At 46.1% G+C, this 16,629-nt stretch overlaps 1 protein-coding gene across 1 annotated transcript in view; it reads right to left on the reverse strand.

Moving 5' to 3' along the window:
- Positions 1 to 16,629, reverse strand: part of LOC120910649 — a 176,483-nt gene that overhangs the window by 107,898 nt on the left and 51,956 nt on the right. Inside the window, exons 6-7 of the mRNA XM_040322403.1 lie at positions 15,680 to 15,687; positions 9,060 to 9,471 (exon numbers count right to left, since the gene is read on the reverse strand). Coding sequence (XP_040178337.1) covers positions 9,060 to 9,471; positions 15,680 to 15,687 — 420 coding nt within the window. The remainder of the gene's footprint in view (positions 1 to 9,059; positions 9,472 to 15,679; positions 15,688 to 16,629) is intronic.

A 16,629-nucleotide genomic window follows, 5' to 3' on the forward strand; every position in this document is an offset into this window, starting at 1 on the left:
GAGACTCGGAGGCTTCAACAAAATTTGGGTGGGAGAAGCCTCTACCCCTGTCCCCATTCTTTCCTGGTCTGCTACTTGGACCATGTTCCTGCTTTTTACCAGGACCAATATTTTGGCACTGCTGGCAATGTCTCTACCTGCACTGACCCTGGACTGTACATGGACAGTATCCCTACCTGTACTGACTATGGACAATATTCCTGCCTGCTGCCTGGGCAATTCCATTCACTGTCGCTGACCACGTCCCTGCCTGCTGCCTGGACATCAATTCCATTCACTGTCGCTGACCAGGTCCCTGCCTGCTGCCTGGATCAGGGCTCTCCTCCTGTGGACAATTGCACTACTAAAACCACAGGTAATCTTTTTTTTACCCTTTACTCAGCAGAATGTATTTTAGGGTGTAATTCTTGGTATGTACATGATGTGTGTTAGAAATATGAAGGGCCTTCAAAAATGTGATAGATTGTAAGGAAATTGGATGTTTAATTTATGCTCCTAGAACGCCTGAAGTTGCTGCTTCAGTGTTGGGCCTCTGTTTCTGGCCAGGCTTTGTAAAAGTCTCGCACATGTGGTATCGCCATACTCAGGAGGAGTAGCAGAATACATTTGGGGTGTCATTTTTGCTGTGTAATGTGAGAGTGGGTATTACCGCGCTATCAAGGGGAGGGGGGGGAGGTACAGCTGCGGCACTGGAAGGTGTATCAGACCATAAGTATTAATAATGGGGAAGGTAGTGCTGCGCTATAAGTGGAGGATGGAAAGGTGAAAAAGAAAGTGAAGGGTGGTCTGACTGTGACAGTACTGTGCTGTGTACATGCTATGTGTTGGAAATATCCTATAAATGGACAACTTTGTGGAAAAAAAATGAGAGAAAAGATTTGACATAGAGACATGGAGATTCGACATAATAGAGACATGAAGATTCGACAAAGCAGCTAAAAACATACAATCGATGCGAGCGGACATTTCCGTTCGAATGCTCCGCCCACAGGCAATAGAAGAATTCTAATGTTGGTTGACTAGTAATAATAATTAATAAATATAATTATTACTAGTCATACAACATTTGAATTCTACTATAGCTAGTGGGCGGAGCATTCGACCGGAAATGTACGATCGCGGCGTCATACAGTTTAGCTGCTTCGTCGAATCTTCTTAGAACATCCGACAGACACCATGGGGCAGATTCACAAAGAGTTACGCCGGCGTATCGGTAGATACGCCAACGTAACTCCGAATCTAAGCCCGTCGTATGTCTAAATGTATTCTCAAACTGAGATACACTTAAACATGCCTAAGATACGACGGCCTGCGCCGTCGTATCTTAGGGTGCAATATTTACGTTGGCCGCTAGGTGGCGCGTCCATTGAGGTCGGCGTAGAATATGCTAATGAGTAGTTACGCCGATTCACGAACGTACGCTTGCCCGTCGCAGTAAAGATACGCCGTTTCCGTAAGCGATACGCGGCGTAAAGATAAACATGCCCCTGAGGTGGCGTATCCTATGTTAAGTATGGCCGTCGTTCCCGCGTCAAATTTTTTTAATTTAACGTCGTTTGCGTAACTCGTCCGTGAATAGGGCTGGACGTCAATTATGTTCAGGTCGAAACCAATGACCTCCTTGCGACGTCATTTAGCGCAATGCACGTCGGGAAATTTTAGGGACGGCACATGCGCATTAGGTTCGGCGCGGGAACAAGCCTAATTTAAATGCTCTACGCCCCCTACCCAGCTGATTTGAATTAGCCGAGCTTGCGCCGGGGGATTTACGCTACGCCCGCGGCAACTTTACAGGCAAGTGCTTTGTGAATCAAGCACTTGCCCGTAAAACTTGCGGCGGCGTAACGTAAATCCGATACGTTATGCCGCCGCAGATCTACGTGAATCTGGCCCCATAAGTCTCCAATTGACAGATTCAACCTTAATTTGGATTTTCAGACGAATGCATTTTTTTCACAAAACAAAATAAAAAAAAAATCAAATTTCGGGATTAAGTAAATGAATGTATTTTTCGGATGAAACTGAAATTCCGAAGCGAAATATTTCAGTTTGCGCATGTCTATGTGTTTGGTATATAGTTCTACATAGAAGAAGAATTGCTGGCTAGAGCCTGTGGTGTGTGGTGTTGGTATGCTCCTATTGAATGCTGAAAGCCCTGGATTTCTTAGTTCAAATCTGACGTGGTAACAATTCAGTGTTTTATGGGCCACTAAATGTTTTTACAAATGTTCCCATCATGTCGTCTTCAGTATATAGTTCTACAGAGAAGCTGCATTGCCGGCTAGAGACTGTGGCACATGGTGTTGGTGTGCTTCTGTTGAATGTAGAAAGTTGTGCATCTCCTAGTTCGAATCTCTGTCATGTTATGTTTTTAATGGGTTAAAAAGTCTAAATCCCTGATGTAGGTTTACTAGCAATAAGCTTGTGTGTTCTCTGGTTCTGTGGCGCTGCATGTAAGCTTCTGAAGCTTGAATCAGAGGGTTGTAGGTTCGATTCCCACGAGTGAGTAAAGATGGTTCCTCAAAGTAGCCTTCAAGGCTTTGGGTGATGTGTGAAGGGTGGATGGAATTGTCAAGCTGCTGTGAAATGCTCAGGTCTTGACTAAGTTGGTGGTGCGGACCACTATTGGTTGGGCTTGAGTGAACCTGTGAATGGGGACAGGACTACTGTGAAGATTTGTTGTTAAAATACCAACAAAAAAGTGTCTTCTAAATAACATATTAAGGTTCCCTCTACGAGGGAACCCAACCTTATATATCATTAAGATAGACAAAGCATTTCTGTTCCCACTATGTTGTCCTCAATATATAGTTCTACAGAGAAGCTGCACTGCACCACCAACTTAGTCAGGTCCGGAGCATTTCAATGCAGTTTTACAATTCCATCCGCCCTTCACACAACTCCCAAAGCCTTGAAGCCTACTTTGAGGAATAATTTTTTACTCTCTCATGGGAATCAAACCTGCAACCACTCTGATTCAAGATATTACATGCTGCGCCACAGAACCAGAAGACACACTAGCGTGTGGAATGCTCTACCCATGGACATCCGCATGGAGGCAAACCATCGGGCCTTCAGGAAAAAACTTAAGACCCACCTCTTCTGAAGGATCAGGACGTCACTGGATGCAAAGTGCCTTGGGGGGATTTAGTTCGCATTTGTAGCGCTATACAAGTTACTCACTCAATGTCACACAAACTGCTGAAACCAATAGCAACCAATCTTCTTAAAAATCGGTTGCTGTGTCTTACTTTATGCTGCAGCATGAATTTTGAATGTATAGGCACTGTTGTCAGGTTTGAGTGTCCAGGTCTGTGGCACAGCATGTAGAGCAGCAACGTTGGAGTCTTAAAGGCTGTGAGTTCGATTCCCAAAGCAGAGCAAGTGTCTACTCAGAGCTCTCTGGGGTGGAACAGCTATTAAGTGCTTGGTGACAAAGGAGGTGTTTCATAATACATTTTTCAATGGTTCCCATCATGTCGTCTTCAGTATATAGTTCTACAGAGAACCTGCACTGCCAGCTAGAGACTGTGGCGCATGGTGTTGGTGCGCTTCTGTTGTCTGTAGAAAGTTGTGGATCTCTTAGTTCGAATCTTTGAGATGTCATGTTTTTAATGGGTTAAAAAGTCTAGATCCCTGATATAGGTGTACTAGCAATGAGCTTGTTTGTCTTCTGGTTCTGTGGTGCAGCATGTAAGCTCCTGAAGCTTGAATCAGAGGGTTGCAGGTTCAATTCCCATGAAAGAGAGTAAAAACGATTCCTCTTAGTAGCCTCCAAGGCTTTGGGAGTTGTGTGAAGGGCGGATGGAATTGTAAAACTGCATTGAAATGCTCAGGAGCTGACTAAGTTGGTGGTGCAGTGCAGCTTCTCTGTAGAATATTGAGGACAACATGGTGGGAACAAACATCCTTCTAGCTAAATGACATATTAAAGGTTGGGTTCCCTTGTAGAGGGAACCCAACTATGTTATTTAAATAGAAGACGCTTTTTGTTGGTATTTTAACAACACTTCTCATATATCTTTCACCAACGTGCCCCTTCTCCTTTACAGTAGTCCTGTCCCCATTCACAGGTTCACTCAAGCACAACCAATGGTGGTCCGCACCACCAACTTGGTCAAGTCCTGAGCATTTCAAAGCAGTTTGACAATTCCATCCGCCCTTCACACAGCTCCCAAAGCCTTGGAGGCTTCTTTGAGGAACCATATTTACTCTCTCATGGGAATCAAACCTACAACCCTCTGATTCAAGCTTCAGGAGCTTACATGCTGCACCACGGAACCAGAGGACACACAAGATCCTTGCTAGTACACCTATATCAGGGATCTAGACTTTTTAACCCATTAAAAACATAACACCTCAGAGATTCGAACTAAGAGATCCACAACTTTCTACAGACAACAGAAGCACACCAACACCATGCGCCACAGTCTCTAGCTGGCATTACAGCTTCTCTGTAGAACTATATACTTAAGACGACATGATGGGAACATTTGAAAAATGTATTACATTTGAAGAATCATTTTTTACTCTCTCATGGGAATTGAACCTACAACCACTCTGATTCAAGCTTCAGGATCTTACATGCTGCGCCACAGAACCAGAAGACACACAAGCTTGTGGAACGCTCTACCAACAGATATCCGCATGGAGGAAAACCATCTGGCCTTCAGGAAAAAACTTAAGACCCATCTCTTCTGAAGGATCAGGATGACACTGGATGCAAAATGCCTTGGGGCAATTTAGTTCGCATTTGTAACGCTATACAAGTTATTCATTCACTCAATGTCACACAAACTGCTGAAACCAATAGCAACCAATCTTCTTCATATCGGTTGCTGTGACTTACTTCACGCTGTAGTGTGAATTTCGGATGTATAGGCACTGTTGCCAGATTTGAGTGTCCAGGTCTATGGCGCAGCACGTAGAGTGGCTACATTGGAGTCTTAAGGGCTGTGAGTTCGATTCCCAAAGCCAACCAAGTGTATACTCAGAGCTCTCTGGGGTAGAACAGCTACTAAGTGCTTGGTGACAAAGGAGGTGTTTCGTAATACATTTTTCAATGGTTCCCATCATGTCGTCTTCAGTATATAGTTCTACAGAGAAGCTGTACTGCCAGCTAGAGACTGTGGTGCGTGGTGTTGGTGTGCTTCTGTTGTCTGTCGAAATTTGTGGATCTCTTAGTTCGAATCTCTGAGGTGTTATGTTTTTAATGGGTTAAAAAGTCTAGATCCCTGATATAGGTGTACTAGCAAGGATCTTGTGTGTCCTCTGGTTCCGTGGTGCAGCATGTAAGCTCCTGAAGCTTGAATCAGAGGGTTGTAGGTTTGATTCCCATGAGAGAGTAAAGATGGTTCCTCAAAGAAGCCTCCAAGGCTTTGGGTGATGTGTGAAGGGCGGATGGAATTGTCAAACTGCTTGACTAAGTTGGTGGTGCGGACCACCATTGGTTGGGCTTGGTTGAACCTGTGAATGGGGACAGGACTACTGTGAAGTAGAAGAGGCACGTTGGTGAAAGATATGAGATTTGTTAAAATACCAACAGAAATGTGTCTTCTATCTAAACAACATATTAAGTTGGGTTCCTACCAGGAACCCAACTTTATATATTGTTAAGATAGAAGAATTTCTGTTCTTACCATGTTGTCTTCAATATATAGTTCTACAGAGAAGCTGCACTGCACCACCAACTTAGTCAGGACCTGAGGATTTCAATGCAGTTTGACAATTCCATCCGCCCTTCACACAGCTCCCAAAGCCTTGGAGGCTCTACTAGGAGGAATCGTTTTTACTCTCTTTCTCATGGGAATTGAACCTGCAACCCTCTGATTCAAGCTTCAGGAGCTTACATGCTGCGCCACAGAACCAGAAGACACTCAAGCTTGTTGCTAGTACACCTATATCAGGAATATAGACTTTTTAACCCATTAAAAACATAACACCACCTCAGAGATTCGAACTAAGAGATCCACAACTTTCTACAGACAACAGAAGCACACCAACACCATGCGCCACAGTCTCTAGCTGGCATTACAGCTTCTCTGTAGAACTATATACTTAAGACGACATGATGGGAACAATTAAGAAATTGATTACAGAACGCCTCCTTTGCCACCAAGCACATAGTTGCGGTTCCACCCCAGACAGCTCTGCTTTGGGAATCGAACTCACAGCCTTTAGGACTCCAACATTGCCGCTCTACGTGCTGCGCCATAGACCTGGATGCTCAAACCTGACAACAGTGCCTATACATCCTAAATTCACGCTACAGCGTGAAGTAAGTGACAGCAACCGATATGAAGAAGAATGGCTGCTTGGTTTCAGCACTTTGTGTGACATTGAGTGAGTGAGTAACTTGTATAGCGCTACAAATGCGAAATAAATCGCCTCAAGGCGCTTTTTGCATCCAGTGTCGTCCTGATCCTTCAGAAGAGGTGGGTCTTTAGTTTTTTCCTTAAAGCCCAATGGTTTTCTTCAATGCGGATGGTCGTGGGTAGAGCGTTCAAGAGCCCAGGTCCTTGGACTGCAAATCTTCGTTCTCCCTTAAATTTGTAGAACGAATCTATAAAGAAATAAAGGCGGAAAGGTGACCACCTGTGGATTTGAACTCATGGTCATGTAGATTATGAGATTGCCAACATAACCCCAAGGCTATGCTAAAGGGGAGTGTCCTGAAGAAAAGTGGTGTATTGAGTCTGCTGCCAGAGCAATCGAAGGACTTATCTTCCCACACAGCTATAGTGTGGTTCAGCAGGAAATTTGCTATCTTGATCAATTTAATGGGGTCAAGTGAGAGTTGTCATCATCTGTGCGTAGTTCAAGTTGGAGTATCCTACTTTCTCCCATACTTTTTTACCAATAAATAAAAAAAAAACATACCCTAGACTGATCATTGGATAACGAGTGGAAGAGTGTGAGGGTGATAGTGTGAAAATACCCAAGTGGTTGGCTGCAGGAAAATCAGAGCAGGCCAAGGGAAAGGCCATACTCAGCAACCCCTACTGGGGCAGTTTTACATGTGCATAAAAATGTCCTCCCATTTTGCTCCTTTGGCCTCGAACATACGGCCGGGAATCCCGTCAGGAAAAAAAACATTGGTTTTCCTGACGGGATTCCAGGCAAGCTTTCCTTGCTCGCCGAGTGTACACACGGACATTCAAAATAACCGCCGTTCTTTTGAATGGCAAGAACGCAGTGACGTCACCAACTACGATGAGCATGCGTTTGTCACATTCGATGCTGTCGTCGCCATCTTGCTACACCCTACACTGCCCTTGTATGTTATCGCGCATGCGTCAAAGTCTTTTCGAGCATGCGTGGGTTTACCTGGAGACAGGTAAGCATACTCACGAACGGTTTTCTCGGCAGAGTGTTTATTATTTGGTTGAGTTGGAGTCACAAATTGATTTATTATTATTTGAGTAGAGGTTGCGCTGATTGGGTCACACTTAATTCAAAAGCGCTTTGGCCATACTTCTCCTTTAGCGCACTTCATGTTCTACGGTAGTGGTCTCCAAACTGTGGCCCAGAGGCCAGATACAGCTTTTTGCTTGATTTTATTGAACCAATGGATGGTGCTCAGAGGTGGGTAGGAGGTGGAACCAGGGGATGGTCTTTGGAGGTGGGTAGGAGGTGGAACCAAGGGACGGTGCTCAGAGGTGAACCCAAGGGATGGTGTTCGGAGGTGGGTAGAGGGTGGAACCAAGGGACGTTGCTCGGAGGTGGGTAGGGGTAGAACCAAGGGATGGTGCTTGGAGGTGGAACCAAGGGATGGAGCTTGGAGGTGGGTAGGAAGTAAAACCAAGGGACGGTCCTCAAAGGTGGGTAGGGGGTGGAACCAAGGGGCAGTGCTCAAAGGTGAGTAGGAGGAGGAACCAAGGGACGGTATTCGGAAGAGGGTAGGGGTGGAACCAAGGGACGGTGCTCTGAGGTGGAACCAAAGGACGGCACTCAGAGGTCGAACCAAGGAACAGTGCTCAAAGGTAGGTAGGAGGTGGAACCAAGGGACAGTCTATGTGAGGTGGGTAGGGGGTGGAAGCAGGGGACAGTGCTCGGCGGTGGAACCAAGGGACAGTGCACAGAGGTCGAACCAAGGGATGGTGCTCAGAGGTGGAACCAGGGCACGGTCTTTGGAGGTGGGTAGGAGGTGGAACCAAGGGACGGTGCTCGGAGGTGAACCCAAGGGATGGTGTTCGGAGGTGGTAGAGGGTGGAACCAAGGGATGGTGCTTGGAGGTGGGTAGGGGGTGGAACCAAGGGATGGAGCTTGGAGGTGGGTAGGGGGTGAAAACCAAGGGACAGAGCTCGGAGGTGGGTAGAAGGTAAAACCAAGGGACGGTCCGCGACGGTGGGTAGGAGGTGGAACCAAGGGGTCACTCAGAAAAGGGTAGTACCTGCACCTAATCTCTGAGAAAAAAAACACTAAATACTTTATATATACTGTATATACACACACCGAAATCACATAAAAGTTACCGGTACATTACATGATACTCATAAAAACAAAAGCAAAGGATAGGTGGAAGAGTAGAAGGCAGAGAAATGTATTGGAAGGTCCAGGGAAAGGAAAATCAGTTAAACGTACCACCCCAACATTCCACAAGGAGGTATAAAAAGGGACATAAGGTAATGACTCAATTTTTATTATAAAAGGCTTAAGAGGACCGTCTTTTAAGTGGTGAGGTTAACGCGTTTCGTCCTGGAAGACGACTTGAGAAAACAGACCTCTTGCAAGAGTTTCCACCACAAAATGTACCCAGCCAATGAGAGGTAATGACTCCATTTTTATTTTTCTCCTGCTATCAATGGCCAACACGGTACAACACTTCATCTATGTCTTTGGTGATCTCTGATCTCCTTATGAAGTGTTTCTTACATGATGAAGATCAGCCATGGAGTATATCTGAGGTGTATATCAGGGTCTGCTTCTTCCCCACATGTCCAGCAACATTCACATACAAGACATTTCCCGCACTCACTAATACACCTCGAGGGTTGTGTGGGACCCCTGATGTACAGGAAGACAGGACTTCAGTGAGGAACATTTCCCTCACTCAGGACAGGAATACGGCTTCTCCCCTGTGTGGGATTTCTGATGTGACGAAAGACTGGACTTAAATGAAAAACATTTCCCGCACTCAAGGCAAGAATATGGCTTCTCCCCCGTGTGCAATCTCTGATGTCTGGAAAGATTGGACTTATCTGAAAAACATTTCCCACACTCACGACAGAAGAAAGGCTTCTCCCCTGTGTGAGATCTCTGATGTGTGGAAAGCCTGGACTGATCTGCAAAACATTTCCCGCACTCAGAACAGGAAAAAGGCTTCTCCCCCGTGTGTGATCTCTGATGTCTGGAAAAATTTGACACATCTGCAAAACATTTCCCGCACTCAGGACAAGAATACGGCTTCTCCCCCATGTGCAATCTCAGATGTATAAAAAGATAGGACTTCCGTGAGAAACATTTCCCACACTCAGGACAGGAAAAAGGCTTCTCCCCCGTTTGTGATCTACGATGTGTGGAAAGCCTGGACTTATCTGCTAAACATTTCCCACACTCAGAACAGGAAAAGAGCTTCTCCCCCGTGTGAAATCTCTGATGTGTGTAAATATGGGACTTCTGTGAAAAAAAATTCCCACATTCAGTACAGGAATACGGCTTTTCACCTGTGTGAGATTTTTTATGCTTATTAAGACTGCTTTTGGAGCTGAAACACTTCCAGCACTTGGGACAGGAAAATCTCTCATCTACTGGAAAGACGGCACCATCCCTCACAGTCTGAGGTTCCTCAGGATAAGAGGAATACGATGGTCCAGCACCGTCCCGCACAGTCTGAGGTTCCTCAGGATAAGAGGAATACGATGGTCCAGCACCGTCCCGCACAGTCTGAGGTTCCTCAGCATAAGAGGAATACGATGGTCCGGCACCGTCCCGCACAGTCTGAGGTTCCTCAGGATAAGAGGAATACGATGGTTCGGCACCGTCCCGCACAGTCTGAGGTTCCTCAGGATAAGAGGAATACGATGGTCCGGCACCGTCTCGCACAGTCTGAGGTTCCTCAAGATAAGAGGAATACGATGGTCCGGCACCATCCCGCACAGTCTGAGGTTCCTCAGGATAAGAGGAATACGATGGTCCGGCACCGTCCCGCACAGTCTGAGGTTCCTCAGGATAAGAGGAATACGATGGTCCATCTACACTGTGTGGTGCCGGATGGACATTTGAGGTAGTCGGGTTTTCTCCTGGACTATACTGTGTGATGTCCTCATCTTCTACTTTACAGTCTGGAGACAAAGTGAGACAATCCTCTGAGGTTTTCCTCATCTCCCGTCCATCTACTAAAATAGAAATACAAAGATTATTACTAGACATGAGCTGATTGGTTCCCCTAAACCAGGACTCCGCCCACATCATACAGCTTTGTCTCTGAGAATCTTACAATTCCCCCCTCAAGGTAACTAGTAAATGGGTCCTCTGATCTCCTACCAGATCATTTCTTTATTCATGGACCTTAGTCAGAGAGTGAGGAAACAACGAGAACTGTCTTTTATAGGAGTGACAGTGATGAGGGGATTACAGCACAAGTGTCCCATCCCCCTCTATCACTCATTGCCATTAGAGATGACCCGAACACCCCCCCCCCCCCCCCCCCCCCGGTTTGGTTCACACCAGAACTCCTGAACAGGGAAAAGTCCTGACTCAAATGGTGAACTCTATTAAGAACTTGAACTTGAAAAATCAAAAGTCCCCATTTTGAAGGCTTATAGGCAAAAATTTGACAATGAAAGGGGTATGGGGGGTCCGGTTTCTGCCCCGGGGGACGTGTATCAATGCAATTTCTTTTGTTTTTAAAACGTTTTTTCAGGAGCCGTGATTTAATGATGCTTAAAGTGAAACTATAAGAATGAGAAATTCCTTTAACCACTTGACACCCTAGGACATCCTATGACAAACCACTTCCTGCCCAAGGACATCATATGATGAATCACTTCACGCCCAAGGACGTCATATGACGAACCACTTCCCGCCCAAGGACGTCATATGACGAACCACTTCCCGCCCAAGGACGTCATATGACCAACCACTTCCTGCCCAAGGACGTCATATGACCAACCACTTCACGCCCAAGGACATCATATGACCAACCACTTCCCGCCCAAGATCGTCATATGATGAATCACTTCCCGCCCAAGGACGTCATATGATGAATCACTTCCGGCACAAGGACGTCATATGACGTTGTGGACTTTAAGTGGTTAAATCTGGATGCAGGTGTCATTCAGATCATATTTTTCTGCCGGCAATCCTCTGTTATGTAAAAACAATCATAGCCACTGTTCAGCCGATTGATTGTGTTTAGAGGCGGCGGGGCATCCCTCCGGTGCTTCTACCAGCTCGCCCGTGCGATTGGTAATCCGGAGAATGAATCGGTCGGAAGTGGCCGTTTACCATAGAGAATACCACAGACCAAATGGTCCCCTGCAATCTCAGAGGGCAGGCGCGACGTTATGACGCCACGTCCGGCCTCGGCAGATGTAAACACTGCCATTTCTTTGGCTGAGAAGCCGAGATTTTTTTTTATCCCAGGTTTTGCATCCTAGAGGAGAGATATGGGGGGTGGGGCCTCAGATCTCTCCATATAGAGGACCTGTCACGCCCTTTTCCTATTACAAGGGATGTTTACATTCCTTCTAATCGGAATAAAAGTGATCAACAAAATTTTTTTTTATGAGAAAGTGTTAAAACAAAAAATAAAATAACCCCAAATGTCCCTATAAATACCGTGCAACATAAAAAGTTGCAACGACTGCAATTTTATTTCCTAGGGTCTCTGCTAAAAAAATGTTTGGGGGGTTGTGAGTAATTTTCTAGCAAAACAAATATGATTTTTACATGTAGAAGAGGAGTGCCAGAATAGGCCCAGTATAGAAGTTGTTAAATATAGTGCCTGGGGGGTCCCCTTAGTCTGCCTGTAAAGTGGCTCATCTGTACCATGTATAGAACCTGCTGCAGCAAAACTGACATTTATAAAGGAAAAATTTGTGAAATTACATTTAAATTGCCGGCATTAGAGAATTTTTTTTTAAAAACAGGCATGGGGTCCCCTCACCATCCATACCAGGCTCTTATCCGAGCATACAGCCCGGCAGGTTAGGAAAGGGAGGGGGTGAGTGCCCCCCTCCTAAACCATACCAGCCCTCAACAAGGGGGGTGTTTTGTGGGCAGGGGGGGCTTCCGCCCCCACCGCAAAGCACCTTTTCCCTAGGTTTATGGGGTCAAGGGCCTCTTCCTGACAACCCTGAGCTGAGGTTGTAGGGGGAAGCTCTTCCGTCAACTAAATAGGTAAGGGCGGAGCCAGCCGGCAACATCACATGGTAACACTGCCCCTTGTGACATCAGCAACCCAGCATGCACCGGCCGGTGACGTCACAAGGGGGCCGTTTGCCTTAGTTAACAGAAGAGTGTTTTTTATCAGGTCCGATGGGCGTCATGATTGAGGATGGATCTACAATCGGGGGAGATATTTTTTAATTTTTTTATAAAAACCGCCTCTTTAATTTATTTTTACACTATTTTGGTGAATGAGTAGGTGTATTATGTACCCCATACTCCTTCACATAGGGGGGTGAGGCTGGGATCTGGGGGTCCCCTTGTTAAAAGAGGTTTCAAGATTCCGATAAGCCCCCCGCCTGCAGATCCCCACAACCACCGGCCAGAGATGTAGGCACCTCCCATGCTGAGGGTATGTGGATTGGTATGGTTCAGGAAGGGGGGGTTGCTCAACTGTGTCCCCCTTTTTCAGGCCTACCAGGCTGTATACTTGGATAAGGGCCTGGCATGTATTGTGGGGGGGACCTCACTGTGTTTCTTTTTTATTTTTGATGTGGGGTCCCCCTTAAAATCCATACCAGACCCGAAGGGCATGGTAAAGGAAGAGCACAAGGATCACCGCTGGAGAGAGAGAGGACAGGGCTCAGCGCTGGAGAGGACAGGGATCACCGCTGAGGTCCCACACCGCTGCCTCCCGTCTCCTGAGACTGCACTCAGTGACTTGGGTCTGAGACTATACAGACATATCCCTCCACCCGGCACAGCCAGCAAATAACAGAGCAAGTAACCCGGGAGAATTGTTCTGTCAGAGATCTCACTAGACCCGGGCATGGGGCAGAAGACCCAAGGTACATACCCCAGGTGTCTAGGTCAAGCAAACCCTATGGTGAAAATCAACAGTTTACTGGGCAGCTGAACCCCAGTGACCAGGGGATTACAGGCCGATATCACACAGTCCCCGCCCTACTCTGGACCAATCAGTGAGCAGTATGGGTGGAGGGATGGATTTAGTGTTAATGACCCACCTGTGCTGATCTCTGTAGGAGTGTCCTCCTCTATAAATCTCCCCGTTATTCCATCCTCCTCCATAGACTGCTGATCATCCCTCACATACGTCTCTTCTTCTTCTGATTTCACCTCAAATTCTATATCGATTGGATCTCCACTCTAAACCAAGAGAATGAGAGAGAATATCATCTGTAAGATATAAACTTACATACAAAATCCACACATCATCTCCACCAGTCCATGTTCTAGATGCTCCGCCCCACCGACCTTGTAACAGTGGGGGATGGTGTGACCTTCCTGTGTGGAATCCCGGGAATACAGAGGACGGGGACATCTCTCTGGTGGGTTCCTGGTATTAGGTGGCTCCATCATATCCTTGGGTCCATCTGAAAACTCCTCCATCACCCCATACTCCTCATCCTCCTCTTTATACTCTTCTTTAATATCAATATTATCATCCCCGAGATTTCCACTCTGAATATATAATAAAACATTCATGGTTACAAACATGTTTGTGTATAAATCATAACCACCAATAATTGTTCCTCATCTACCTGATGATGGTGGGGGATGGTGTGACCTTCCTGTGTGGAGTCCCGGGAATACAGAGGACGGGGACATCTCTCTGGGGGGTTCCTGGTATTAGGTGGCTCCATCATATCCTTGTGTCCTTCTGAAAACTCCTCCATCACTCCATACTCCTCATCCTCCTCTTTATACTCTTCTTTAATATCAATATTATCATCCCCAAGGTTTCCACTCTGAATATATAATAAAACATTAATTGTAACAAACATGCTGTGTATAAATCATAACCACCAATAATTGTTCCTCATCTACCTGATGATGGTGGGGGATGGTGTGACCTTCCTGTGTGGAATCCCGGGAATACAGAGGACGGGGACATCTCTCTGGTGGGTTCCCATTACTGGATCTATCTGTAGGAAACACACACACTGACTGAATACATTGTTTCTATGTGTTTATCAGATGATGGGGGATCTAGGTGGAGCCTCCGTACTGCTCTCTCCTTTACAATAAAGTCTCCTCTTACCCGGTGATGTGAGGGGCGGCTGATTCTCCATCATGACTTTCTTGTAGAGATCCTTGTGTCCTTCTAAATACTCCCACTCCTCCATGGAGAAATAGACAGTGACATCCTGACACCTTATAGGAACCTGACACACACAATGATACAGTCACCACCCAGACACACCCCTTGTCTGTTACTGGATAATGTCCCAGAATCCTCCTCACCTCTCCTGTCAGCAGCTCCATCATCTTCTTGGTGACTTCTAGAATCTTCTCCATGTTGTGTCTCTCAGGTTTTAGGGAGTCACATGGAGGCACTGTGATGGTCATATGGTCACCTGACTTCACAAGAGGAAATCTCTGTATTGAGGAACCAATAGGAATATCATGTTAGAATCCCAGAATCCTCCTCACCTCTCCGGTCAGGTCTGTGTATTATTAATAGAGATAAGAGTGATGTCATGTGACCTCCCAGAATCCTCCTCACCTCTCCGGTCAGCAGGTAGATGATCTCCAGGGTGAAGTTTAGTATCCTCTCAGTCATGTGACTCCGGTCCTCCTCCATCCTCATTGGTCATGTGATCTTTACAGGTTATCTACAATAATTGATAAAAGAGAATGATCTGGACTGTACTGGTTGTACAATATTAGGATGGTGATGTATGGGGGATAATATGAGGGTTTCTATCATGTAACAACAGCCCCCCCAGTGGGATTACACATAAAGGAACATTCCTTTTAGCATATGTAATGGTTTTAGTGTCCGGGCGCCTCTAACCCTTTGTCCATAGAACCCCCCGTCCCCAATAAAAGTGATATAATCCGTTAGTATAGACTGGTGAGGTGAGAAGGTGATTGGTGGGAAAGGTGACACATCTCCAAAATGAAGAGAATGTTCCGGCTCTGTAAGTGGGGGAATGTTCTGCCCCTGAAGGGGTTAATCTAGGTTTCCACATTATATATGTGTGTATCATCATCTGCTGGAGATAAAAGACGTCACAGTGACTATGGAGGAAGAGGACGGACATGACGGGGTTACTGGGTGTAAATAGAAAATAAGATCTTATTACCTCCTCTGCTGCCACTTCCAGCGATGTCTCCTCTCTACTTCTTCCCGACTCACCTCTCACCCGGAACTTCCTGTCTGTACCTGACATCACTTCCTGTCTTCCATAGAGACTTCCGGTGCAGTGTCACATTCTGCTTCCTATCACAGAATGCTGCGGAAGTGACGTTTTTTCGCCGCCATCTTGCTACACCCCACACTCCTTGACTATTTAAATGTTAAATGTTGAAAGCAGCAGCAAACCTGCTGACCTTACATGTTTGCTCATGTGACAAAACACCTCTGATTTTCACATTTAACATCTAAACAGTCTGTCGGATTTAAAAACACTGGGCCAGATTCACATAGGTTAGCGGATCTTTAGATCCGCTTAACCTATGTGATTTAAGATCCGCTGCCGCAATTTTTTAAAGCAAATGCTAATTCACATAGCACTTACCTCAAAACTTGCGGCGGCGTATCTATAATCCCCCGTCGGAATTCAAATTCCGCGGCTAGGGGGAGTGTAGTATTTAAATCAGGCGCGTCCCCGCGCCGATTTAACGGCGCATGCGTCGTCCGCAAATTTTCCCGGTGTGCATTGCTCCCAATGACGTCGCTAGGACGTCATTGGTTTCGGCGTGAGCGTAACTTACGTCCAGCGCTTTTGTGAATCGACGTACGCAAACGACGTAAAACTTAAAAATTCGACGCGGGAACGACGGCCATACTTAACATTGGCTGTGCCTCATAGAAGCAGGGGTAACTATACGCCGGAAAAAGACGAACGCAAACGACGTAAAAAAAAAAACGCCGGGCGGTCGTTCGTTTCGGAATCGGCGTATCTCCTCATTTGCATAATCGTCGCGTAAATAAACCGAAACGCCACCTAGCGGCCGGCCTGGAATTGCAGCCTAAGATCCAACGGTGTAACACAGTTACACCTGTCGGATCTTAGGCATATCTAAGCGTAACTGATTCTATGAATCAGTCGCATAGATACGACCGGCAGAACTCAGAGATACGACGGCGTATCAGGAGATCCGCCGTCGTATCTCTATGTGAATCTGGCCCACTGTATTTAAGCATATAAGCTCCGTTTTGTGTTGAAAATAAGTGTGAAATCTATAACTCAGATGGGTGTAAAAAGATGTCCGCTTGCCCCCTTCTCACTCTATCATTACTGTGCAGGAGTGTGGGGTGTAGGAAGATGG

The sequence above is a fragment of the Rana temporaria genome, chromosome 8 (assembly GCF_905171775.1).
Source record: "Rana temporaria chromosome 8, aRanTem1.1, whole genome shotgun sequence".
Taxonomy (NCBI): Eukaryota; Metazoa; Chordata; class Amphibia; order Anura; family Ranidae; genus Rana; species Rana temporaria.